Genomic DNA, 27360 nt, shown 5'->3' with positions numbered 1-27360 from the left:
GAGGACTAAGCATGGACCCTCATTTACTAAGCATGGACCAAGCACTCACCTCAGGGAAGAGGGTAGCCTAGAACAGCTCTGTGACTAGAAGCCACATTTCCAGTCAATTGAATTCTAACTCCAGCCACGGCTTGCAACAAGAGCCTCTCCCTCTTGATCTTCTCTGCTCTTGCGTCTTCTTCCCAGACTGACAAGTCTGGTTGCCTGTTCCCCTCACACAACTCATTACCCACTACCCACCAGTACTCCTTCTCCCTATCGTTTCCATCTAGAGAGACGGACAGCAGGAACAGAACCTAGAGGCATCATGAGCCCCAGCTTGTGGTCAGGGTCTGTTGCTTTCCACCTGATTCCAGCCCTCAGAACAGGACTTGGCATATAGGAAGTGCTCAATAAACATCTCATTGAATGAATAAAGGAGTGAACAACTTTACCTCCCGTGACCGCGGTTTCTTCATCTGGGGGGAGTGGGAGAAGGTGCAAGGACTACATTAGATGAATAATCTCCAAGATTCCTTCCTGCTCTAACACTGCATATTTTTAATGAACATCATCTTTGAGATGAGAGTCTGTGGAACATCTTCCCTGTCTGTTGCTTCTCTGCCAAGCTCCCATCCCTCCAACAGCTCCAGCTACCTTTCTGATTGTTTAAAACAGGTACAATGGTCTCTCTACAGACTCAGTGGGGGCCAAAGTGGATGAGTTACACAGCTGAACTGAGCGATTCTCTTTCCCCTAAATCTAACAGCTTCTCAAGAGGAGGAATAGCATGTCCTCCTCACACCACCACCCTCTCACATAAAGTCCCCATCATTCCCAGGACAGAGCTTTCTAGGATGGCAGATACCCACACTGACCCCTTGAAACAGTGGTTCTCAATTGGAAGTAGTTCTATCCCCATAGCAGTTTTTGGAAACACGTGGGGAATGTTTGAGGTTGTCACAAAGACCAGGCAATGAGGGAGGGGATGGGAACAGCACTTACAAAGACTAGGGATGCTAAACATTGAGAAATGTAGGGGACAGGCCTAATAATGAAGAATCATCCTGTCCAAAATGCCACCTGTGCCCCTGTTGAAAAATACTCCCTTAGACATCCCATCACCTGGATTTCTAAGTAACTTAATTATTTGTCTCACCTTGAACCAAAGGAAATACACTGCTCTGAGGACACAATCAAAACCACAAACCAGGCCAGGCAAGCCCAGGGTCCAAAGGAGAAGTCTAAATTTGAGGGCACAGAAAAGAACAGACATTCACCAACCATGCTTGGGGAAGGAGGCCTGGCTCAGGGCCAACGCCAGCCCAAGAAGGAACCACGAGTCCCTGGGGAGCGCTCCTGGGCAGGCTCACCTGTAAGAAGGTATCTGTGGGACAGCGACCATGGGGACATTTGAGGGCGTCTCTCGGCCCACTTCCTCTGGCTCTTTCTTGATCTTCTGCTTCAAAGTTATCTTGTTCTTCTTGGGCACTCCCTTGAGTTGGCCACCTACCCCACCTTGGCCTTCATCTTCCTCCTCCTCTTCCACCTCTTCCTTCTCTTCCTCCTCCTCACAGCCCTCCTTCAGCCCTTCCTCATCCCCAGCCTCACCGAGGCTTCCAGGGGAGTCGCCCTTCCTTCTAGCAGTGGCAGCACTTGGCGGTGAGTGGACCTCACAGTAGGCGGTCTTGCGCACTGTGAAGATGGTGCCATTGAGGCTGGTTTCACGCATGGGCTCAATCTTCATGAAGAGCCCAGCCCGCTGTGCACACGTCACATGGAAAGCTGTGTAGCAGTTCACCTTATGGCACTGGATGGCAGCACCCAGCCCCTTCTGCTTGCAGATATAGCAGGTTAGTTTCCAGCGGGCAGGTGGGATATTATCAATGCCCTCGATGGGCTCCAGGAACACGGTGTTAGCAAAGCAGACTTCAGGGATCCAGATGGCACATACTACATGGGCCCAGTGCCCGTCGCTGGTCTGTTTGAAGGCGCCACCCTTATTGGGGCAGAGGACACAATCCACAGGCCGGGAGGGAGACTGCAGGCAACAGCGGCATAACCACTGACCCTCGGGGATGTAGGGGACGCCATAGCACTCCTGGTGTACAGCCAGGTTGCAGATGTCACAGAAGAGAATGACATTGCTGTTGTGGCATTCATCATCCAGGCACACACAGCAAAAGGCATCTTCGTCAATGAGAGACTGTTGGGCCCCGCTGCTGCGACTCTCCAAGTACGACTCCTTCTCAAGCCGGTCCACCAGCAGCTCGAAGGTGTCTGCAGACACTGAACTGTGCCCATCTACTCGCCGCCTCTCATTCACCATGTCCAGCCAGGCAAGGTCTTCCTCATCCATGTCATACTCTACCTCTGCATCCAGGTCTTCAGGTGGCTTCTCAATGTAGCGGTAGTAGGCAGCAGGTAGCGGGGGTGCTTCTGGCTGGCTGCCTGAGTCCACCATGCGGAAGCTGGGCTGCGGGAGGTGGAAGGAAGTGCCGGACGCATGCTTGGAACAGGACTCCTTCTTCTTGCCTTTGGATGAGGGTTTTTTGGACTTGCCAGGAAACTGAGGCTGCTCACTGTTTTCCTTGTTACTATTGCATTCGGTGATATCCTGGGCAGTCAGCTCATCTTCTGTGATGATCTTGAGCGGGTCATAGATGCTGATCCGATGCAGGCGTCCATCGATGTCCACCTCGACGATCCGCTGGGCCTGGGCATATGTTAGGGTCTCCCGGGTGGGTGAGCACTTCAGACTATAAGGTGACGGGGAGCGCCGGCCCTCGGCAGTCTGCCGCGACGACTTCCGGCGCGGCTTCCTCATGGCACCTGGGAACCTAGGGGACAGGCCTGAGGAAACAAAGCCAGGAGACCATGAGCTGGATGTTCAGGCATGCACGTATTCATTCACCCTTCCATCTGATCGAGTGGCCACCGAGGGGACTGTCTATGCCCTCTGTCTAAACATCCAGCCCCTCAGACATCCACAAGGCTTGCTCCTTCACCTCCTTCAAGTCTTTCCACAAACACTGCTTCTCAGTGAGACCTTCTCTGACAATTCTATCTAAAATTGCAAATCCCTTCCCCCACCAGCAATCTTTCATCCTGCTTTATTTTTCACTATAACACTCACCATTTTTTACTGTGCTATGTAATTTACCTATTTATCATGTATGTTTGTTTCCTTCCACTAGAATGTAAGCTCCATGATGGGAGGAATTTTGCCTGTCTTGTGCACTGCTGTATGCCCAGCACCTGGAATGGTGCCTAGCTCCTAAAGCTGAATGAAAGAAATCAAACACGCATGATCCCTGCCCTCTAGGAGCTCTGTCTGATTGAAGGGACAGAAAAGTAAACAGATCATTACAATGTGACACTGGGAGAGATCTAATGTTCTAATGATGTACGTAAGGCTGTGGGACAGCTAACGATGGAAAAGAAGGGGGTGGTTAAGGCTTCAGAAAAGAAGAAAACAAGAACAGCACCCACTTTCAAGCTCTGTACATGAACAGCGGCCCCATCAGAGGATCAAAAATTCACAGGTCTAGAGCCCTCTCCCAACCCATCTTATCATGATTAGAAATCCTATTCCCTGACCATGCCCCCAGGGTAAAGGAGTGAAGGCAACTGAAATGTCTATCACATGTGGTCTATGGACTTCAAACTACAGCATGCAGGGTTTTCTCTGCAAAAGGCAGCATTCAGGGTGCACTGGCTAATATACCTCTATGCAGAAGCCCCGGAAGCTCTGGGAGTGACCCCAAGTGGCACTGAAGTTGTAAGCTGCCTATCTGGGACCCTCATTGGACCTAAGGCCAAGGTGACTGGGGCAATACCTGAGGTAAAATCTCAATGCATTGTTACCTCAAAAGTCCCTCTCTCCCAAAATACTTACATCCAGTCTACCCTTGTGCAGCAGAAAAAGCCCTAAAGTTTCCCACATCATTCTCTGGATGGAGGGAACTTTGACAAGCTCATAAGGAGCTATGGTAGGCAGTTACTAAGGCCATCACTACCAGGAAAGATCTTTAGGGATATGGTGCCCTGAGGTGCGGGCAGAGACTAGGAAGGGTATGAACAGGGAGAGGATTTCAAGGAGAAAAACATTTTGTCACCTTGGTTGTGGGATCTACCATCCTTATGAAGCAAAGATAGTGATGATAATTGAGCACACTTTTACAAACTACAAAGCCCTTTTACTTGTAATATTTCTCACAACTAGCTTGGGAGGCAGAATGATATTATCTCCATTCTACAGATGAAGAAACAGAAGCTCAGAAAGCTGGCACTCAACCCAAAGCTAGTAAGTGATGAAACTACAATTCAACCCAGATCTTCTGATTTGCTCAACTCACATCAGTGAGGTAAGAACGCCACAGAGATACCATGGTCTGGTACAACAAGAGGCTCTGGGGCAACCTAGGTTCTAATCTTGGTCCTGTGTGACCTGGACAAAGTCACTTAATCTCTCTTGTGCCTCCATACTCCATCAGTAAAATGAAATGAATAAAAGCTACCTCTTAAGGGTTGCTATTTGTTAATAAGGTATTATTAACATCCTTATTTAAAAGGCCTTCCAATCCCAAAGTGTGACTGAAACATACAACCAAACAAAAGACTTGGCTGAGGAACAGTGCCAGGCAGGCACACACCCCATTTTGAGCCAAAGGAAACAGAATCATCACAGCAATTCTGTCCAGGATCCAGAGGCCCTTGGCCACTACATGCCTTACAAATGCCAACTCCCTCGGGGCAGCCCAGGCCAACAGACCTGCTTTACTGCCCCCACCCTCTCAAGGGCATGGAGACCCTTGCAGAGCTGTGAAAAGCGACCTCAAAACACACTAACTTGAAATAGTTGAGAGAGAGGGTGTGGCCCCTCTTTTGTTAAAGCCACCATATATTCTTCCTCCCTACCTGTTGCCTCCTCACAGCTCGGGTATCTCTCAACCAAGCAGCAAGTATCTACTGAGACCTCTCCAAGACTCTGGACACTGGGCGCAAACTCTAGAAGGGAAAGGGCTGCTGCTGAGGAAAATAACGTGAGTTTCGCCCACAAGGAGCTTACAGTCTAGATTTTTGGCGGGAGTTTCTCATCCCACACAGCCCTTCCCACACACACACCTCCAAATATCTCCAAGACCCCCAGAGGTCTCCTCGGCACCCCTTGAGCCCCCACTCCCCCACCCCACCCACGTCCCCGAAGAATGAGGAGTTTCTGCAATTAGACTGTACTCCCCTGCACCCCACAGGAGATACTCTTGAGCCAAGGGAGGACCCCAGCCCAGGTTCCTGCCCCTTTAAAGGGGCACCTCTTCCAGAAGAATCTTCACCCTTCGGAGGAGAAAGGAGGGAAATAACATCACCTCCCCACAGGGGAGGGGGCGAGCGCGCCAGAGACAGACTGACGCTGCGTCCGACCCTCACAGAGAGAAAGCTAGCGCCAGCGACCGAGCGGGGCAGAGAGGCGAGCGCCCATTGGCCCCCTCACCTGCCCGTCAGGAGGAACCGGGGGACCAAAAACCGTTCAGGGGGTGTAACTCTCCTCGGGCCTGACCAATTAGAGAGCGTGGCGGGGGCGGGGCTCGGCAGCTCCGCTTCCAGGGCCGGGGGGAGGAAAACAAGATGGCGGCTGCGGGAGGGGGTCCTCGCTTTTCAGCTCCCCCCCTCACCCGCCTTCTCCTTCCCCGCCGCCGCCCTCGCGCCAGGAGAGAGCTTTCGCACCACCCCCACCCGGCTCGGGAAGCCCCCGCTTCCCTCCCCCGAACGCAGTCCCTGGTCCCCGTAGGCCCCGCTGCCCCCGCCCCCGCTCTGGCCGGCCCCGCAGCCGCCCCCATTACCTCAGCCGCCGGCCCGGCCCCACCGTTCGGGGCCCCTGGGCGCGGGCGGGCCGGCCGTCGAGCAGGTCCGCGCGGCCCGGGGAGCGGAGAGCGGCCTCCTCCCGCGCTGGGCTCCGCGGCCACCGCCGTGCCCCCTCCCGGCCCGCGTTGGGGGCCCCGGCCCGGCCGCCGCCGCCGCTCCCGGGGGAGGAGGGGGAATGGAGCCGCCGCCGCCGCCGCTGCCGCCACGGAGCCCGGCCGAGGGGAGGGAGGGATCAGCCCCCAGGCAGGATCCGCCCCTCCGGCCTCCCCCCGCCACCTCCACCCCTTCCCTCGCTCCCTCCCTGGCTCCGCGGGCTCTCCCGCCGAACAGGAGTGAGAGCGCGAAAGAGGGGGAAACGGGAAAAAAATCCCCCCGCCTGTGCCCGGCGCGCCGGCGGCCGGGGCGGCGCGGAGAGGAGCGCGGAGCCGCCGCCGCCACGGGGCACCGTCCCCTGCTCGGCCTCACGGTGGCGGTGCGGACGCGGCAGGGGCGCCGAGCGGAGACGGGGTCTGCCCGCCGCGGCCCCGGCTCACCCCGGCCCAGCCCGCCGCGGGGGCGAGCCCAGCAAGAGAGCTGGGGACGTTTGGGTCTAGTTGGGAAAGATGGGGGTACCTAACTCTTTAGGGTGGTCGGTCGTCCACTCCCCTTATCCCTGCGGAGGAGGTGGCTAAGGTTTGGGGCAACAAACCCCCTCCCCGAGCTAGAGGACCCCTCCAAAGGTTAAGCCAAGACAGTCATTGAAATCAAAACCGGTCTGTAGTTTCTTGGGGTGCAGGTGCCTGCACTACCCCCAGAAAGCCGCCCACCCTTCACCCGGTGCTCAGGTCCGGAGGACAAAGGTCTAGCGATGTCCATCCCCTCCCCCAGTGAGGACAGCCCGGAAAGACCTGCCTCTGTTTTGTACAGGTGAGCGTCTGGTTCCCTACAAGACATCCTTCTCAAGAAACAGACCTGACTTTTCGTTGTGTGCCATCCTCTCCCTTCGTTTAAAGAGAGTAAACATAAAAGTTTGACAGTCTATTTAAGGACGTCTGGTAACTCGTTTGTCACTGTAGACGTGGGAAACACTCCTTAAACCTGATTTGGCTAGGAGTCGGCTAATTTAATACAATAAGCGGCTTTCTAAAAGATGCTTGACAAATGGCAACTTCAGAGTTGGAGATGTAATCAGACCACTTTTGTTTTGATAAATTTAAGAAGAGGTCTCCCTTGCCACCCCCCTTTTGCCTATAAATTGGGAAACTTACCTCATATGACTGAAGTCTTAAGCACCAATATTTAGTGATGTTTATAAAGGATGTAGGGATAGACTGCCTTTAAATGTGAAGATGAATGACATATTTTGAAAGCGTTTCCTCTGCCCGCGCTGGTGGTGGAGCTTGGTGAGACTTTCACAATTTCTTGCTCGGTTCTGATGATCAAGGACACGGATTCTAGAGTCAGAGGATGAAAGATAAAGTCTTAGAGTCCAAGTCTTCCAAATGTTTAAATTGAACGTACTGCTACTTTTGAAGTATAGGTGTTCAATATCTTAAGGAATTTAAATATATTGTGTTTCGAATTTGAAAGTTTGATAAAAGTCAGGAAGCTAATTTGTATTACAAAGATTTTTTTTCTGATTACATGGTAGCACCTTCTGCCAAAGTGATAGTAAAAATACTTCTGGTAACCGACTTTTAAAAGAAAAAGGAGTGGCTTGTGGAGCTAAGCAAGGGCAGGCAATGTTTTGAAAGCTGTGAAGATGAAATAGTATGAATTAATGTCAAGTGTTGTAAGGCTAGGGGGAATAATCATTTGGAGGGAAAGTGTGGAAGAAAAAGTGAGTAATTGTGGAAGAGAAAGCCCTAGAGGCAAGAGAATATTACGATTACTTTAGTTAAGGGAAAAAAAAAAAAAAAAAAAAACCACTGAAGACTAAAAGAAACAAGAATACTGAATTTCATTTCTTGTTCTTTTAAAACGTGAAATCTAACCATTTGTACATATGACAAGTAACTTTTATTTCTTGATGGATGTTCTCAAAATTTATTAAGCACAATTCCCATTTGTGTGATTGGGAGATATCTTTTTCCTCTAAAATTATGAATAAATACCTTGAGAAAATGCATTGGTTTCCACTTGTAACAGTGAATAAAATAATGATTTAAATGCTGTTGAAAATGCATTAAGTTAACCTAATACATATGATTTCCAGGTTTTTCTATTCAAAGCTTTCATAGTAAGACCTTATTCAACTTAAGTGTTTCTCTTCTATTTTCAATTTCCTCTTTCTTAATGGTAACATTATAGTTGTCCTCACTTTTGTTTTTGACGTTTGGAATTGGTTTCTCTTAGTGTAACTGCACATATAACCAGTTCACTATGATGTAATCTTAAATGTAACATGGGACAGTTATGTCATTAAAAACGAATTTGGAACATGTATGAAAAATCCCAGAGGGACTAACTTTAATTCGCTTTAATTTTTAGCTACTTTAAAGAATTTAGATTCACCAGCCCTTGGCCTTTCCATTAAACCCTATAGCAATTAAATTCAACAAACAGAGGCACAGACCTTTGATTCCAAATAGTAGTTTTTTTTAAATCCTGCGTTTCTAAGTAGAAACTAGCTTATTTGGAGTAGGAGAGTGTTTACCATTTAGAACTAAAAGAGGAAACATGAATACAAAAAGTTTCCCCCCAATTTTTTTTTTTTACATCTCAGGATATCTTTGTTAATGCTTTACTACTATCATTAGTTTACTAAGGCAAGAAAACTCAAGGGTCAGATGCAATACCCACTGAATTAATAAAATATGTATGATAAGAAGAAAATAGGCTTTGATTGATTGTTAAATTATTTTTAATAGAATATTCCTTCCTTAGACCTTAGCTAAAAGAATTCTGAAACCATAAATGGGAAGAATGTTGGAGGTTGGAATCACTGTGATATTTTTATGCTGTAATGAAAATGGTTTAAGAATATAAAGTTTGCTTAGAAAAAGGGAAAAGTTTAGGCTAACAGCAGGCTTTAAATTGAATTCCACACCCTCTAAATTTAATTCCATTCATTTATTCCTCTAACAGACACTTATTGAACACCAATCAATAAGTTTTGTGTCCAAAACTGTACAAGTTGCTTTGGAAAATAATGACTAAACCTTGACCTAGAAAGGACCCAGTGATCGTATGTAAACATAAAATATATTTTTCCTTGCCTTGAGTAGTGTACAATCAAGAAGCAAGCTAGAAATAACCAGAAAATATGTGCAGGAGAAATTAGATAAGGCAGCTAACAGTGTGGAGCCAACCATTATTCAAATGGAGGATGGGAGGCTTCTTTTAGCCAGGTTCTAAATAGTGATGGATGTGGATTGATGAAAAGACTGGAATGACATTATTAGGTTGTTCACAGGGCAGCCCAGCCAGGGAATAATAAGGAAATTATCCTAGCTGGTGTGTATGGGCAGATGTTAAGAAAGAAGAAGTTTAATTGGATATGAGGTATGGCACGGGTATAAGGACAATAAAATAGTACCTTAGTGCAAGGTACTCTGCTTAGTGCTTTACATACTGTATTTATCAGAAATCTTCATTGCATTGGAAAATGAACTCAAATTAGTTTAATTAATAAAGGAAATCTATTGACTCTAAAACCCAGAAAGTCCAGGGGTGCATCTGGCTTTAGACAAGGTGAAGTCAAGAGACTCAAATTATGTTATCAGGACACTGTCTCTTGTGATCTCTCAGCCAACCTGAGCTGATAGCTGTACCAGAAAGACATGATACTCTGATTAGGTCTGGTCATTGTCTACTACTAGAACCAGAGGACATGGGCAAGAGGTGATTCTCCAAAGATATAGTGGACACATGTACAAAATAGGTCCAATATGTATGCCACATCTCATTTATCCATTTATTAACTCTGTGAAATTACTGTTATTATGGTCCCCATTATGTATAGGATAAACTAGAGCAGGAACAGTATTAGGTAAACCAGGAAGAATTCGCTATAGATAATTAGGCATTATGAAAATAAAAGGGCATTAACCAGAATGATGGAAGAGATGGTAGAGAAAGAGGAGGGAAAGAAGGGGTAAAATCGGAAGACATATCAACAGTTTGATGACTGATTGGACATAGGGACAAAGGAGAAGATCAAACATGAATGTAAGTTCAAATTTAGGAGGTTTTTAGAATGCTGGTACAATTATTGCAAATTAAGAGATGGCAAAGGGTTACTCAGGAGCTTCTGTGCATCTGAACACCCGAGGATTGAGGAAATGGAGCCTCTTTCGGTTACACTAAAACACATATTCATTCAATAATTATTTCTGAGCTGCAGGTAAGGTTCTATTTTACACCTGTGAAGTCTACATAGGTGAAAAGGCTACACTCTCAGACTGGAAGGCACTTAAAATCTAATCACAGGAATAAAGCAAGTATTTAATAACTGAAACATACAACAGCAGATAAGCACTTCAACAGAGATGCAAGCAAAATGGCGTGCGAGTTTAGAGAAGAGAGAAGGCTCCGTGAAGAAGGTGCCATTTGAGCTCCACCTTAAAGCTTGGGTTGAGCGTCAACTAGGAGGATGGTAGAGGGAGTGTGGTCCAGGCTGAGCACCAGCATGAGCAGAGAAAGGTGGAACACCGTAAGATTGATTCGGGGAACAGTGGGTTACCATATTTGACCCAAAAATGGGAGATGCAAGAGAAAAGGCTGGAAAGGTAAAAGTCAGAGCATGGAGGCTGTTAGGTGGGGGACTGGATGTGAAAGGGCAGTAGTCCCCTGTGATTTTTGGAACAGGGAAATGACTTGAATAGTTCCATGCTTTAAGATATAGTCAGGCAAGAGAGTATGGTCCAATATAGTTTAAATCATCCATCTAGTATGTCTTGCGTTATCCTCTTTGGACTGAACTCTAGCTAGAACATTTTACTGTATACTCAGTGGAATGCTAAACCACAAGCCTGAAAGTAAATAGTTTGTGGCAAGTGTAAATTGTTCAACCTGAATTAATGTCTTTTCATTTCAACCTTTAATTAACGTTTCTATTAAATCTTAAACGCAATCATGAGGGACATCAGGACACCATAAAATATAAATTATTTCCATATTTTAGCAAAAGAGCCAACCCTGCAAATAGCCATCTACTTGGTGTAATTTTACTAAAAAGAGAGAAAATACACAAAAATAATAGCATCTATTTAACCAGAACCTGCATTTTAACAAGATCCCCATAAGTGATTCATATGTGTGATGGTTAATTTTTCTGTGTCAACTTGGCTGGGCTAAGAGATGCCCAGATAGGTGGTAAAACATTATTTCTGAGTGTATCTGTGAGGGTGTTTCTGGAAGAGATTAGCATTTGAATCCATAGGCTGAGTAAAGATCACCTTCACCAGTGTGGGTGGGCATCATCAAATCCCTTGAGGGCCTGAACAGGGCAAAAAGGTAAGGAAAGGTCGAATTTGCTCTCTGCTTGAGTTCACCCATCATCTTCTCCTGCCCGTGGACATTGGTGCTCCTGGTTCCCGGGCCTTTGGACTTGGACTGAATTATATCACTGGCTTTCCTGGTTCTCCAGCTTGCAGGTGACAGATTGTGGGACTTCTTGGCCTCCGTAACTGCTTGAATCAATTCCTATAATATCCTCATTATATCTATCTATCTATCTACCTACCTACCTACCTACCTACCTACCTACCTATCTATCTCCTGTTGGTTCCATTTCTTTGGAGAACTCTGACTACTACAATATGCATATTAAAGTTAAGAAGCGATGGATTAGAGGATATTAGAGAATTCCAGGATTAAAGTGTTTTAAGGTCCTTGCATTTTCTAGGGAAAGAGTAAAGTTCAAGGATTAATCTAGCCTTTGATTAGTCAAAAATACCTGTTGTAACATCAAGTATGATTCCATTTATATGAAATTCTTGAAAATGCAGACTAATCTATAGTGACAGAAAGCAGATTGGTGGCTGCCTGGAGGTGGAAGAGAGCACTGACTCTAACGGGATGAGAGAACTTCTGGGAGTGATGGAAGCATTCTATAAGCTGATCGTAGTGGTGGAGAAACATTTGTTAAAAGTCATCGAACTATTGAATAGCTGTAGTTTATTTTACATAAATTGTACCACAATTAAATTGATAAAAAAGAATACCTGTTGTAATTTTTAGATTAATCAATAAAAGAATGAAAAAACTGGATATAGCTCACAAACTAGTAAAAAGGAATAATAAACAAATACTCAACCAATCAGACAAAGAAAAAGAAACGTAGTAAAGATGGAACAAATAAGAAATGAAGTGATGGCAGATTTAAACTCCGTCTGCATTCTACACTGTAGTAGTCTACAATGAGAGGGACATTTCTGGGAAAGTTTAATGATAGATGGTTAAAATGTGTGGATTGAGCACGTGCACTTATTCTCAAAACTTCACTAAAACAGTAGTAAAGGATTAAAAAAAAACCCACAACATAATAAAATCCACAAGAACAAAGAGAATGGGGAAAGAAACAACAGCAGATGAAAATTTTCAATAGAAGTTTGGAGAATGGAAGTAGATGGATGAACAAATCAGAGAACGCTAAAACACGTCTGCAAAAAGAGCCAGTAAAAACCAGCCAATTCACAGTATGCCACTACAAAGGCTCAGAAGTAGGAGACTGGAGGTACTTGTGAAGCGGGGGAGATGGTGGCGGGGAGAGTGAGCGTGAAAGAAGGATTGGCTGAAAAATCTGTGAAAAGGGCAGATACCGCTAGATCTCCCCACAACTCCTTGGAGATTTACCATCTTAAGAAATTGAACTAAAGAGATCTGGACTTGGGGACACCAGGCACCAATGAGAGCAGGGACAAAGTGCCATTCTGAAAATGGGAATTAAAATGAAACTTTACATACTGAATGGTGAGACACCCTGCTAATCCTATTTCCCTTCTCAGGGCTGATAAAGAGGAAGGGAGAAGCTGGTACAAATTGCTGGGATCTGGTGGTCCAGAAGGGGCCTGAGAAAAAATCCCATGAAAACGTTTTTAGCCAGTCCATCCTTTCAGTGGAGAATTGAAAAAAATGTTTTCATGAGATCAAAATTCTCAGTGGCCCTGTCCCTTCCCCTGTTCACATTTCCCTACACCAAGTTTATATTAGAACCTTACTACGCAGATTGCTGTCCAAGAACCAGTAGTGTTGGCATCCCCTGGGAGCCAGTTAGAAATGAAGAATCTCAGGCCCCACTCCAGACCTACCAAACCAAAACTTGCATTTTAACAAGATCCCCCTAGGTAATTCATATTTATATTAAAGTTTGAGAAGCAGTGGCTTGGAGGATGTTAGAGAATTCCAGGATTCCTCTCTGAAGGCAGAGAAAAGACCTATTTATGAATATTGATGGAGGAACATCCCCAATAAAAAATCCACTTGCCACCTCTTTGTCTTATACTGAAGCCCACCAGATATCAAGTACTCTCTCCCTCAACACACAATTTTAAATGGCTTTTTTTAAATTACCTCAATCTTAAAATTGAATAGATAGTCAATAACCAACAGATATATGAGGAAAATCTTATGAAGGTCAGAGCCCAAAACAAAGGACCAGAGGGAAAACAGTCAATGTAGAGAATCAAAAAAGTCTTAAAAACAAACAAAAATCTCAGACTCAAAGAGTAGTATCCATGAAATGGGAACGTAATAATATTAGAAAGAGGGGAGAGAGAGAAGAAGCAGTCAGAAAATAAAAGCGAAGTCTTGAAAATTAAGAACAGGAGGGGTGGGCCCAGTGGCATAGTGGTTAAGTTAATGCATTCTGCTTTGGCGGCCCCAGGCTTTGTGGCCCAGATCCCCGGGGGTGGACCTACACACTGCTCATCAAGCCATGCTGTGGTGGCATCCCACATACAAAAAATGGAGGAAGATTGGAACAGATGTTAGCTCAGAGCCAATCTTCTCACCAAAAAAAAAAAAAGAAAAGAAAAGAAAATATGAAGTATTTTTAAAGATACAATGGAAGACTGGAAGATGAAGTTGAGGAAGTCTCCAGATAGTAGAGAGAGAGGAAAGTGAAGAGAAGAGAAAAGAGAATTTGAGGATGACTTCAGGAAGCTCAACATCCCATTTATAGTAATTCTAGGAAGAGAAGTGAGGAATTTTCTCAGAAATGAAGGTAGTGAGTTCCCAGAATGAAAGGCTCCCTCAGTGCCCTGGTACGATGAATGCAAAAAGACCTAAACCAAGAATACTAGTAATAGAAAAAGGGAGGACCCTAAAAGCTTCTGGAGAGAAAAAGAAGATCACACAGAAATGACTAGGAATCAAAATGATATCAGTCTAGAAGACAACATTTCAACCCCTTCAAATGCTGAGAGAACATGGTTTTCCTTATAGAATTCTATGCCTAGCCAAAATATCACTCAAGTGTGGGAATAGTATAAAGACATTTTCAGACATGCAAGATCTCATTTATCTATTCTTTCTCAGGAAACAACTGGATGACATTTTCCACAAAAATGATGGGGAAAAAATCAAGAAAAATAAAAGTCATAGGATCCATGAAATAGGATCCAATACAAGAAAGAAGCAAAAAGGCATCCCCAAGATTATGGTAAAGGGAAATCCCAGAGAGGTGTGTGGAGGCCTGGAGCGCAGCCATTGGAGTTGGAGGACGGAGGGAGGACTCCAGGCACAATTGGAATGGATGGATTGCCAGATACATTTGACCATATGAGGGGAAGTTTTTCAGTACTGATGGAGAGTTTGGAGATTAATTTAATAATATGTACATAGAAAATGAAAATTTTGAGACAGGCAATTATTAATTCCAGGAAAGACAACTCACATGAAAAAGAAATATAATTTCTATTGAGCCTATGTAGCTCATTTACAAACATTTATATGATCATAATAATGAAAAATAGAATAAAAATATAACTAAAAATTATTATAAAACAATTTTGGGAATATGAGGTGAGAAGTAGGAGATGTAAGAGAGTTAAATTGTCGTTGTCTATAGTTGAAAGATAATAGATAATGTATAAAATTGAAAAATCAAGACCAAACGGTAAATGCATGCTATTTAGAATTGAAAGATAAATACTGGAAAAAACTGCTAAAGAGTCTGAAATAGTTGCTTTTGGGTTGGGTGAGCAGGAGTTGGGGTGAAGCAAGGGATCTCTGGTTTTATTTTTAAGCCTCATAGTATTATCTGACTTTTTAAAACTATATAATTTCATAAAAGTTAGTATGAAATATATTTAGAGTTAAATGATATTATTCCAGCAACTAAGTGAATAGATTGAAAAGTGGCTATAAGTAGTTAGATTTCTAACTCAAAATGGCAGAAAGAAGGCACATTATGCAAAAAAGAGTTGACATAATAGGCTTGACTGCTGTCCTTTGAAATGCCTACTTACATGGTTGGCCCATGACTGGCGCCTGGGAACTTGGATTTCAGGAAGGTTCTCACCACTCTAACTGATAGGAGTGGTTCACTGTGCCTAAACTATTTGTGCAAACAATATGGTTTATGCTAAACACCTGCTTTCCTTCTGGAAGTCTGGAATTTGAGTACATGCTAGACAGAGGGTGCCTATGTAACCAGCCCCCAATAAAAACCCTGGATGGAGTTTTTAATGAGCTTCCCTGGTAAATAACATTTGACATGTGTTGTTACAACTCATTGTTGAGGGAATTAATTGCATCCTGTGTGACTCCGCTGGGAGAGGGGACTTGTGGAAGCTTGGGCCTGGTTTCCTCCAGACTTCACCCCATGTGCCTTTCCTCTTTGCTAATTTTGCTCTGTATCCTTTCTCTGTAATAAATCATAGCCATAAATATGACTGCATGCTGAATCACGTGATTCCTCCTAGCGAATCATTGAATTTGGGGGTGGTCTTGAGGACCCCTGACACGCATATTTTACTCCAAATACCCATTAAAATCATAGCGTAATACAGGATGCGTGCTTGCAAGCAACAAAAGCCAGTTCTAGCTGTCTCAGGCAAAAAGAGAATTTATTGGAAGGGTTTAAGGAGGGCTCATTTGACAGGAGGCTGGAGGGCAAGCCAGAAATCAAATATAATATAGCTGGGTCATTGCCACCCCTGTCTATATTGTAAATAGTATCTTGATTTTTTTTCTGTTAGTTGCTAGTATTTGAAATACAATTTATTGTTGCATATTCATCTTGTATTTAGCCACCTTGCTAAACTTTCTTATTATTTCTAATAATTTGGTAAGGTCTTAAGAGTTTTCTCTGTAGGTAATTATATCATCTGTGAATAATAATTTTGATCTTCCCTTTTCAAACATTAGGTCCTTTCTTTCCTTTCCTCCCCTTCCCCCACTCCCTTCCTTTGCTTTCATCTTGCTGACCTTCATCACAATGTTGGGTAGAAGCAGTGATAGTGGACATCCTTGTCTGGTTACTCAGTTTAAAGGGAATACTTCTGACATTTCCCTATTAAGAATGATGTTTGCTTTAGGTGTATGTTAGCTTTAACAGATTAAGAAAGATCATTTCTGGGGCCGGCCCCGTGGCTTAGCGGTTAAGTGCACGCGCTCCACTACTGGCGGCTCAGTTTCGGATCCAGGGCGCGCACCAATGCACCGCTTCTCCGGCCATGCTGAGGCCGCGTCCCACATACAGCAACTAGAAGGACGTGCAACTATGACATACAACTATCTACTGGGGCTTTGGGGATAAAAAGGAGGAGGATTGGCAGTGGATGTTAGCTCAGGGCTGATCTTCCTCACAAAAAAAAAAAAAGAAAGAAAGAAAGATCATTTCTATTCTTACTTTGCTAAAAGTTGTTTTATCATGATGAGTGTTGAATTTTATCAAATGCTTTTTCTTTATCTATTAAGATGATAATTGGTTTTCTCCTTTACTGTTAATGTGAAGAATTGGTTCTCTAATATTAAACCATTCTTGTATCCTTGGAATTAGCCTGACTATGTCATGATTTATTACCTCTTTTATACATCACTGATTCGGTTTGCTAATACTTTAATATATTTGCATCTAGGTTCACAAGTGAGATTGGCTGTAATTTGATTGTGTTGGGAATTAACTTTTATTAATCTCATAGAATGAATTGGTAATATTTCCTCATTTTTTTATTTTCTGGAAGAGTTTGTATAAGATGAACTGTTTCTTGAAAAATCGGTAGATTTCAGCTAATAAATTATTTAATCCTGATGGTTTCTTTGTAAGAAATTTTCATTATCTTCAGTTTCTTTTTTCTTTTTTTCTTTTTTGTGAGGAAGATCAGCCCTGAGCTAACATCCATGCTAATCCTCCTCTTTTTGCTGAGGAAGACCGGCTCTGAGCTAACATCTATTGCCAATCCTCCTCCTTTTTTTTCCCCCCCAAAGCCCCAGTAGATAGTTGTATGTCATAGTTCCACAAGCTTCTAGTTGCTGTATGTGAGACGCGGCCTCAGCATGGCCGGAGAAGCGGTGCGTCAGTGCACGCCGGGATCCGAACCTGGGCCACCAGTAGCGGAGCGCGCGCACTTAACCGCTAAGCCACGGGGCCGGCCCCACTTCAGTTTCTTTATTGGGCATAGGATTATATGAGATTTTTGTTTGTTGAATTATATTTTTCTAGGATTTTGTTCATCTAAGTTTTGCAAAATATTATCTTTTAAGTCTCTGCTGCGTCTGTAGTTGTGTCCCCCTTTGCATGACTAATATTTTTTCTTCTCTCTCTCTTTTTCCTTTCCCTCCTCTCCTCAACCCCTGTCAATTTTATTAGTATTTTTTCCTCTAGATAACCAGCTTTTGGCTTTGTTGATCCTTTCTATTCTGTTTTCTTGATTGTTGCTCTAATCATTTTTATCTGCTTCCTTCTACTTTTTTTGAGTTTATTCTGTTATTTTTCTAACTTAGGTTGGGTGCCTAGTTCTTTAATTTTCAGACTTTCTTCATTTTTTAATATAAGCATTCAAGGCTATAAGTTTACCTTGAATTACCACTATTTTTTGTTTGTTTGTTTCTGAAGTCTTGATACATAGTAATTTTATTGTTGCTCAGTTCTAAATATTTTTTACACCTCTATTAAGAGTTCATCTTGGACCGAAGTGCTGTTTTTGAAGTGTGTGTGTGTTTAATTAAATTTTTTATCTTGAGATAATTGCAGATTCAGATGCAGTTGTAAAAAGCAATAAAAAAATATTCCATGGACACTTTATCCACTTTCCGCCAATAGCAACATCTTGCAAAACTATAGAAAATATCACAGACAGGATATTGACATTGATGAGAATTCATCTGTTAATCTTACCAAGGATCCCTTATGTGTGATGAACCACTTCTCTCTTGCTTCTTTCAAGATTCTCTCTTTGTCCTTGGCTTTTGACAGTTTGATTATGATGTGTCTAGGTATGGATCTCTTTGACTTTATCTTACTTGGAGTGTGTTGAGCTTCTTTGAGTGTGTAGATTAATGGTTTTCCCCCAATTTGGGAAGTTTTTGGCCATTATTTCTTCAAATATTCTTTTTGTTCCTTTCTCTCTCTCCTCTCCTTCTGGGACCTCCATTATGTGTATGTTGGTACGCTTCATGGTGTTTTACAGGTCTCTGAGGCTCTGTTCATTTTTCTTTATTCTTTTTTCTTTCTATTCCTCTGACTGGAGAATCTCAATTGACCTGTCTTCTTTCTGCCAGTTTGAATCTACAGTTGTGCCCCTCTAGTAAATTTTTTATTTCAGTTATTGTACTTTTCAACTCCAGAATATCTATTTGGTTCTCTTTTATAATTCTATCTCTTTACTGATATTCTCTGTTTGATGAGATGTTCTTATACTTTCCTTTGGTTCTTTAGACATGATTTCCTTTAGTTCTTTGAACATATTTATAATAGTCAATTTAAAGTCTTTGTCTAGTAAAGTCTGTCCTCCTGAGCTTCCTGAGACAGTTTTTATTAACTGCTTCCCCCTGCAACCCCATGTATGTCATATTTTCCCATTTCTTTGCATGTCTCTTAAGTTTTTGTTGAAAACTAGATATTTTAAATAATATGTGGCAACTCTGGAAATCAGATTCGCCTCACTTCTCAGGGTTTGTTGTTGTTGTTGCTGCTGCTGCTGTTTGTTTGTTTAGTGACTTTGCTGAACTAATTCTGTGAAGTCTGTATTCTTTGTCATGTGTGGCCACTATAGTCTCTGCTTGGTTAGCTTAGTGATCAGGTAATGAATGGACAGGCATTTCCTTGTATGCTTTGAATTAGTCTCCCAGCCTTTGGCAAGTGTGTGTGTGTGTGTGTGTGTGTGTGTGTGTGTGTGTGTTAGGGCATATCTTCAAGACTCCAGCACACTGTGGACAGCTCTGCTTTAGTCTTAACTTCCTGCTTGTGCAGAGCCTCAAGGTCTGCCAGCTGTGAGAGAGACTGGAGGCTTCTCAGATCTTTCCTGGGCGTGCACATGGCCCTGCACATACATGTGGCCTTCTAGATTTCCAGGAATATGTTGAAACTTCTCAAAGACCCCTGTAGATATCTTATTACCAAATTTTTCCTTTTAAGCTTTTTCTCAACTTTTTCTTTGCCCCACCCAACTGTTATCACCTAAAGTACCTGTGATGTTAAACAATTGGCCGCTGACTGTTTTCAATACGTTTTCCAGGGAAAAGTTAATGATCTCTGAGTTAGTTCAAATAAACACAAGCCCCGAGAGTGGTAGTTTACAGGGAACTGCCAGACAGGTCAAATAATGACATTTCTTTGAGGATGGGGCCTTTGAGAAGCTCCAAACCCATTTTCCCCTCTTGTGATTGCTAGGCTGCTGGTTTCCAAGACCATCGTGGAATTGGAGAGAGAGCAATGGGAATAGGGCGAGTTCCACACATACAGCAACTAGAAGGATGTGCAGCTATGACATACAACTATCTACTGGGGCTTTGGGGAGAAAAAATAAAATAAATAAAATCTTTAAAAAAAAAATAAATAAAAAATAAAAAGATAAGAAATAACAAGTGTTGGCGAGGATGTGGAGAAAAAGGAATCCTTGTGCACTGTTGGTGGGAATGTAAATTGTTGCAGTGAGTATGGGGGTTCCTCAAAAAACTAAAAATAGAACTACCATATATGATCTAGCAATTCCTTTTCTGGGTATTTATCCAAAGGAAATGAAAACATTAACTCAAAAAGCTATCTGCACCCTCATGTTCATTGCAGCATTATTTGCAATAGCCAAGAGACGAAAACAACCTAAGTGTCCATAAATGGATGAATGAGTAAAGAAAATGTGGTGTGTGTATATATAGATAATGGAATATTATTCAGCCATAAAAAAAGAAGGAAACCCTGACATTTACTATAACACGGATGGACCTCTAGGGCATTATGCTATGTGAAATAAGTCAGACAAAGACGGATACTGTATGATATCACTTACATGTGGAATCTAAAAAAACCCAAAAAACAACACCCCCCCCCCCAAACTCATAGATACAGAGAATAGTTTGGTGGTTGCCAGAGGTGGGGGGGGAAGGGCTGAAGGGGGTCAAAAGATACAAACTTTCAGTTATAAAATAAATGAGTCCTGGAGATGTAATGTACAGCATAGTGACTACAGTTAATAATTCTGTATTGTATATTTGAAAGTTGCTAAGAGAGTAGATCTTAAAAGTTCTCAGCACAAGAAAAATAATCTTATAACTATATATGGTAATAGATGTTAACTAGACTTATTGTGGTGATCATTTTGCAGTATATACATATATCAAATCATTATGTTGTACACCTAAAACTAATATAATATTATGTCATTTAAATCTCAAATTTAAAAAAAGAAAAAAGTATTTTATTTGTGCTACAGGACTAAGCCAAAGGCACAGAGTTATCCATGAAATCAGATAGAAGGTATGGGCAGACGGTGAGTGATATATAGGCAAAAGCTCAACCAACAGTGACCTGCAGGCTTAGGCTGCACTGATAGCAAAATGCTTTCCCCAGTGACTTATTTTTTACCTTGCAAAAATAAGGAGAGTGTTGCCACCATAATATGAGACTTATTCAAAATTGGTGAAGAGGAGGGTAAGAAGAATGTATCTATTATATTTTTAAGGCAAAGTTTTGTTATCTTCCTTGAACAAAAAAGAAAATGCTTGGAGAGGACACCAGAAGCACAATTGATAAAAGAAAAAAATTGATAAATTGGACTTCTTCAAATCTAAAAACTTATATACTTCAAATGACATCGTTAAGAAAGTGAACAGATGAGCAATACACTGAAAATATTTGCAAATTATCTATCTGATAGAGGACTTGTATCCTTACAACTCAATAATATCCAATTAAATAATGACCAAAAAATTTGATGAGACATTTTGCCCAGGAAGATATACAGATGACCAATAAGCACATGAAAAGATGTTGATATCATTAGGCATTAGGGAAATGCAAATTGAAACCACAATAAGATACCACTTCACACTCACTAGAGTGACTATGATTAAAAAAAAAGACAATAACAGTGTTGACAAGAATGTGGAGAAACTCCCACACATTGCCCATGGGAATGTAAAATGGCTCAATTACTTTGGAAAACAGTTTCAGTCATGCAAAGGACTTTGCTTGTCTTAATTTCCTTGTATATTGGAATGCTATTTTTGTGGTATATTTCTTTGTAGCTGTTTCTTTTGATGTAAAAAAATTTTCTTACATAAAGAATATTTTAAATCCTTTAAAAAGTGAAATAGCTAAACTTAGATCTTTGTTGTTGTTACAACAACAAAAAGAAACTGCCAATCTGTTTTCCAGAATGGCTGTACTATTTTACATTCCCACCAACAATGTATGAATGATCCAGTTTCTCTACATCCTTGTCAGCATTTGATGTTGTCAAAATTTTTTATTTAGCCACTCTGATAGGTGTGCATTGATGTTTTAGTGTGGTTTTAATTTACATTTCCCTAATGGCTAATGATATTAAATAACTTTCCACGTGCTTATTTGCCGTCTATATATCCTCTTCAGCAAAATGTTAATGTCTTTCACCCATTTTCTAATTGGATTGTTTGGTTTTTTACTGTTGAATTTTGAGAGTTCTTTTTATAGCCTAGGTAGTAGTCCTTTGTTGGATATGTGGTTTGCAAATATTTTCTCCCAGTTTGCAGCCTTTCTTTTCGTCTTATCAAGGTCTTTTGCAGAGCAAAAGTTTTTTATTTTGATAGAGTTCAATTTATTAATTTTTACATCAAAAGAAACGGCATGTGAAATATACCACAAAATGGCATTCCAATATACATAATTTTTCTTTTTATGGATTGTTTTTGGTGTCAAGTCTAGGAAATCTTTGCCTAGTGCTAGATCCTGAATATTTTCTCCTCTTTTTTCTTTCCAAAGTTTTGTAGTTTTATGCTTTACATTTACGTCTGTGATGTATTTTAAGTTAATTTTTGTATTTTTTTTTAATTTTTTTTCCCCCCAAAGCCCCAGTAGATAGTTGTATGTCACTGCTGCACATCCTTCTAGTTGCTGTATGTGGGACGCGGCCTCAGCATGGCCAGAGAAGCAGTGCGTCAGTGCGCGCCTGGGATCTGAACCCGGGCCGCCAGCAGCGGAGCGCGCTAAGCCACAGGGCCGGCCCTAATTTTTGTATTAAATATGAACCACGTCAAGGTTCATGGGGTTCTTTGCCTATGGATGTCCAATTACTCTAGCATCTTGTTGAAAGGGTCATCTTTCCTCCATTGAATTGCTTTTGGACCTTTGTCAAAAATCAGTTGGGCAATTTTGTGTAGATCTATTTCTGAGTTCTCTATTTGGTTCCCTTGATCTATGTGTCTATCCCTCTGCCAATACCACAGTCTTGATTAGTGTAACTCCATAAAACGTCTTAAAAATGGGTAAACTGATCATCCCACTTTATTCTTCTGTTTCAAAGTTGTTTTAGCTATTATAGTTCCTTTGCTTTTTCATACAAATTTTAGAATCATCTTGTCTATTCTACATAAAACTGTGATGGAATTTTAATAGGAATTGAAAGAATTGACATCTTTAGAAGTGTGTTTTTAAATTTCTGAATACATGGAGAGTTTTTCTTTATCTTTTTGTTGTTAACATCTAATTTAGTTCCAATGTAGTCAGAAAATGTGGTCAGTAATATAGCAGTTCTTTGAAATTTGCTGAGACTTGCTTTATAGACTAATGAATATTTAATTTTTATAAATGTTCCACGTATGCTTGAGATGAATGAATATTCTCTAATTTTTAGGTTCTATTGTGTGTCCAACAATTAATTGTGTTCTTCAGACCTTCTATATTTTTACTATTTTTTTGTGTGCACTTATAACTCCCTGGTGTATTTTAAAAATTATGTAGTGAACTTCTTCCTCTCTGTCAATGTTTTTGTCTTAAAATCCATTTTCCATGATACTAATATAATTACTTCAGCTTTCTTTTGTTAATATTTGTCTGACTTAGCCTTCTCTAACCTTTTACTTTCAAACTCTCTGTGGCCTTATGTTTTGTATGAGCCTATTGTAAACAGTATATTAGTGGATTTTGTTTTTTATTTTAAATCTAATTTAAGTATCTCTGTCCTAAATGGCACTTTGGGCTCATTAATTTTATAGTAATTGTTGATATATTTGGCCTTCTTTTTATCGTCTTCCTTTGTGCTTCCTATTTGTCCACTTTTCCCTATATCCCCCCACCTCCACACATATACTTCTTGCCTCATTTTGGACTTTTTCCAATTGATTGTTCTTTTTTCCCGTGTATCCTCTTTCTACTGGTTTGGAGATTATACATTCTAATATTGGTCTTTGTGGGTGCCATTGAAATTTTTACCATGCATATTTAATGAAGTCAAGCTAATCAATATCATAAGTCCTCCTGAACAATACAAGGAACTTAGAACTCTTACTCCAACTACCTGGTCTTCTGATTACATTCTATAATTTTCTAGTATTTTGGACCTGTCCTTTTGAATTTAATTTTTGTGACTAAGTAATAAATTCATATGGTTCAAAAGCCAGAAATATTAAATGGTATATAGCAAAAAGTTTCCATCCTGTATTTGTCCCCCATCTGCTTAGTTCTTTTTCATAAGAAATCACTGTTCTTAGTTTGTTATGTATCCCTCCAGAATTTTATTATGCACGAGCAACTATTAACATAGATTTTTAGTACTCTACCTCTCCTTTTTAATAAAAAAGTTAGCGTGCTGCATTAACTGCTTGTCATCTTACTTTTTTTCACTTAGTATGTCTTGGAGATCTTTTCATATCAATGCATAGAGATCTAATGAGTGCAAAGAGATTATCTGTTTAAAAACAGCTATCCATATTTCATCATATGGATTACTATAATTTAATTATCAGTCCCATGCTGATGAAATTTGGGTTGTTTCAAGCCTCGTTATTGCAAGCAATGCTGTAAAAAATAACCTTGTACGTAGATCATTTCATACATGTGGAAGTATATCTACGAGGTAAATCACCCAAAGTAGAATTCCTGGGTTAAAGGCTATATGCATTTGGAAGTGTGATAGCTACCCATAAGGACTCTACCAGTTCACCCTCATGCAAGCCATATATGAGAGTGCCTGTTTTCCTACAGCTTCATCAATAGAATTGATTAGAAAACTTGGATTTTTGCCCATCTGATAGGGGAAAAAATAATATTTTATTGTAGTTTTAATTTGAATTTCTATTATTATAAGAGAGTTTGAGCAACCTTTCATATGTTTTTATTGCCTTTTCCTTGAGAATTGACAAGGGTATGAATATATTAATGAGTGTGTACATTTGTCAAAACTAGTGGGACAGTGCACTTAAAATCTGTGCGTTTCACTGTATGTAAATTATACTTCTAGTATCATTTCTTAAAAAGACTTTACTTTCTCTATTTAATGACTTTGTCAAAACTAATTTGACCGTGTATGTGATGGTGTACTTCTTGAGTCTCTATCCTGTAACACTGATCCATTTGTCTTTTTGCCAATGTCACACTGTCTTGATTTTCTTAGTTTTATAGTCCGTTGTGCAGGTAGAATAATTCCACCAAATTTACTTTCCTTTCTCCAAGATCATTTTGAGTGTTCTATGTCCTTTGCAGTTCCACATAAATTTTAGAGTCAGCTTGTCAATTTCTATAATAAAGCTTGCTTGAGATTTTGATTGGGATTGCATTGAGTCTATATATCAATTTCAGGGGAATATCTTAACAATATGAGTCTTAAAATCCATTAATAGGGTATTTTTTCCATGTATGTGTGTCTTTAATTTTACTCAGAAATGTTTTATAGATTTCAGTGAAGGGGTTTTGCACATTTTCATTAAATTATCCTGAAGTATTTTCTATTTTTAGATGATTATATAGATATTTTTCTGGCTACTCTTGTTTGCTTTTCCATACCTATTTTGGGATGAAATTGGTTTAAAAAAGAAAGAGATTTTAAAAAGAAGTCATCTGATATTTTTAAAGGGAAAATGGAAACCTCTTCTATATTGAGTCTTACTATTCAGGAATAGGTCTTCTTCATGTTTCCAAGGAAGATATACAGATAGCCAATAGCATATGAAAAGATGTTCAACATCGCTAATCACCAGGGAAATGCAAATCAAAACTACACTAAGATATCACCTTACACCCATGAGAATGGCTATAATCACCAAGACAAAAAATTACAAATGTTGGAGAGGATGTGGAGAAAAAGGAACCCTAATTCACTGCTGGTGGGAATGCAAACTGGTGCAGCCACTATGGAAAAAAGTATGGACATTCCTCAAAAAATTAAAAATAGAAATACCTTATGATCCAGCTATCCCACTTCTGGGTATTTATCCAAGGAACTTGAAATCAACAATCCAAAGAGGCTTATGCATCCCATGTTCATTGCAGCATTATTCACTATAGCCAAGAAGTGGAAGCAGCCCAATTGTCCACCAACAGATGATTGGATAAAGAAGATCTGGTATATATATATACACACATATATATATGTGTGTGTATATATATATATATACACAAAATGGAATACTACTCAGCCATAAAAAAAGACAAAATTGTCCCAATGCAACAACATGGATGGACCTGTAAGGTATTATGTTAAGTGAAATAAACCAGACAGAGACACACAAACACTGTATGACTTCAGTCATATGTGGAATCTAAACTAACACATGGACAGAGAGAACAGTTTGGTGGTTACCAGGGGAAACAGAGTTGGGGGGTGGGCACAAGGGGTGAAGGGACACATTTATATGGTGACTGACAAATAATGTACAACTGGAATCTCACAATGTTATAAACTATCATGACATCAATAAAAAAATTTAAAATAAAAGAATAGGTCTTCTTTTTGTTTGAGTCTTTGTGTGCTTCAATAATGTTTTTGGTCCCACCCTCCCCCACACTAGGTCTCACACATTTCTTGTTAAGGTTTTTCCTAGGTATATATATTTTTGTTGCTATAATAAATGGGGCCTTTCCTTCCAGTCTAGCTTCTGATTATTGTTTACATATATGAAAACTATTTATATTAATTTTTTGTATTCTACCTTACTGGATTTTATTATTATGTGCCATAGTTTTCAGTTGATTATCTTGCATTTTCCATGTATACAGTCACATTATGTGCAAAGAGTAATAACTTCACCCCCTCCTTTCCAATTTCCATACATTTGGTTTTTTTTAATCTTCTCAAGTTGTGTTGGTAGTATGTTTAGTATAATATTAACAACAGTCATGGTAGTAGACATCTTTGTCTTTTCCTGATTTCAGTGAAAATGCTCCTACTATTTCCTCATTAAACATCATATTCATTTTTGGGGTAAAATAAATTTATTTTTTCATGTTAAGGAAGAATCTGTCTATTCCTACTTTTTAGAGTGTTTTTAAATCAAGAATCTTTGTTGAATTTTGTCAAGCTTTCTTAGTATCTGTGAAAATGATATCCTTATATTAAACTATCCTTGTATTTCTGAAATCTTACTTGATCACAATGTGTTGCCTTTAATATATTTGTGATTTTTGTTTGCTGTGTTTTATTTAGTGTGCTAGGCTGCATTCCATACTCTTGTATAATCCCCTTCCCTTGAGGGTGGGCAGGTTCTGTGAAATGTGAAAGGGTGTATCACTCTCATGTTTATGTTATGTTATGTGGCAAAGGTGAAGGGATTTTACTGATGTAATTAAGGTCCCTAATCTGTTGACTTTGAGTTAATGAAGGGGAGATTATCGTGGACGAGCCTGACCTGATCAGGTAAGCCCTTTAAAAGAGGACTTAAGACCTTCCTAGAAATCAGAGAAGCTTTCCTGCTGGCTTTGAAGATGCCAACTGCCCTGAGTTTTACAGCTGCAAAGAAATGAATTCTGCCGACAACCATGTGAGCTTGAAAGAGGATGTGAGCCTCAGATGAGACTACAGACTGCTGAAACCTTGATTGTTACGTTGTGAGACTCTGAAAAGAGGACTCGGGTAAGCCATGGAAAGTGTGGGATAATACATGTATATGGTTTTAAGCTGTTATGTTTGTGGCAATTTATCACACATCAATAGACAACTAATACTCAATATTTTTGCA

At 40.8% G+C, this 27360-nt stretch overlaps 1 protein-coding gene across 3 annotated transcripts in view; it reads right to left on the bottom strand.

Annotated features, from left to right (window-relative positions):
* BRPF3 (bromodomain and PHD finger containing 3) overlaps positions 1–5991 on the bottom strand; it is a 34190-nt gene extending 28199 nt beyond the window's left edge. The window contains exons 1-2 of one of the 3 annotated variants that reach the window (XM_087438516.1): positions 5823–5991; positions 1353–2832 (exon numbers count right to left, since the gene is read on the bottom strand). In XM_087438516.1, the coding sequence (XP_087294642.1) occupies positions 1353–2806 (1454 nt within the window). In that variant the 5' untranslated portion in view covers positions 2807–2832; positions 5823–5991. Of the gene's footprint in view, positions 1–1352; positions 2833–4899; positions 5071–5822 lie in introns of those variants that run through there. The other 2 variants (XM_004424212.2, XM_087438515.1) reach the window with 2 other exon arrangements.
* Between the last annotated feature and the right edge of the window lie 21369 nt (positions 5992–27360).

This window comes from Ceratotherium simum, chromosome 13 (assembly GCF_057802395.1).
Source record: "Ceratotherium simum simum isolate JZ-2026a chromosome 13, ASM5780239v1, whole genome shotgun sequence".
In the NCBI taxonomy this organism is placed as follows: Eukaryota; Metazoa; Chordata; class Mammalia; order Perissodactyla; family Rhinocerotidae; genus Ceratotherium; species Ceratotherium simum.
This window is presented reverse-complemented; position numbering and strand designations above follow the sequence as displayed.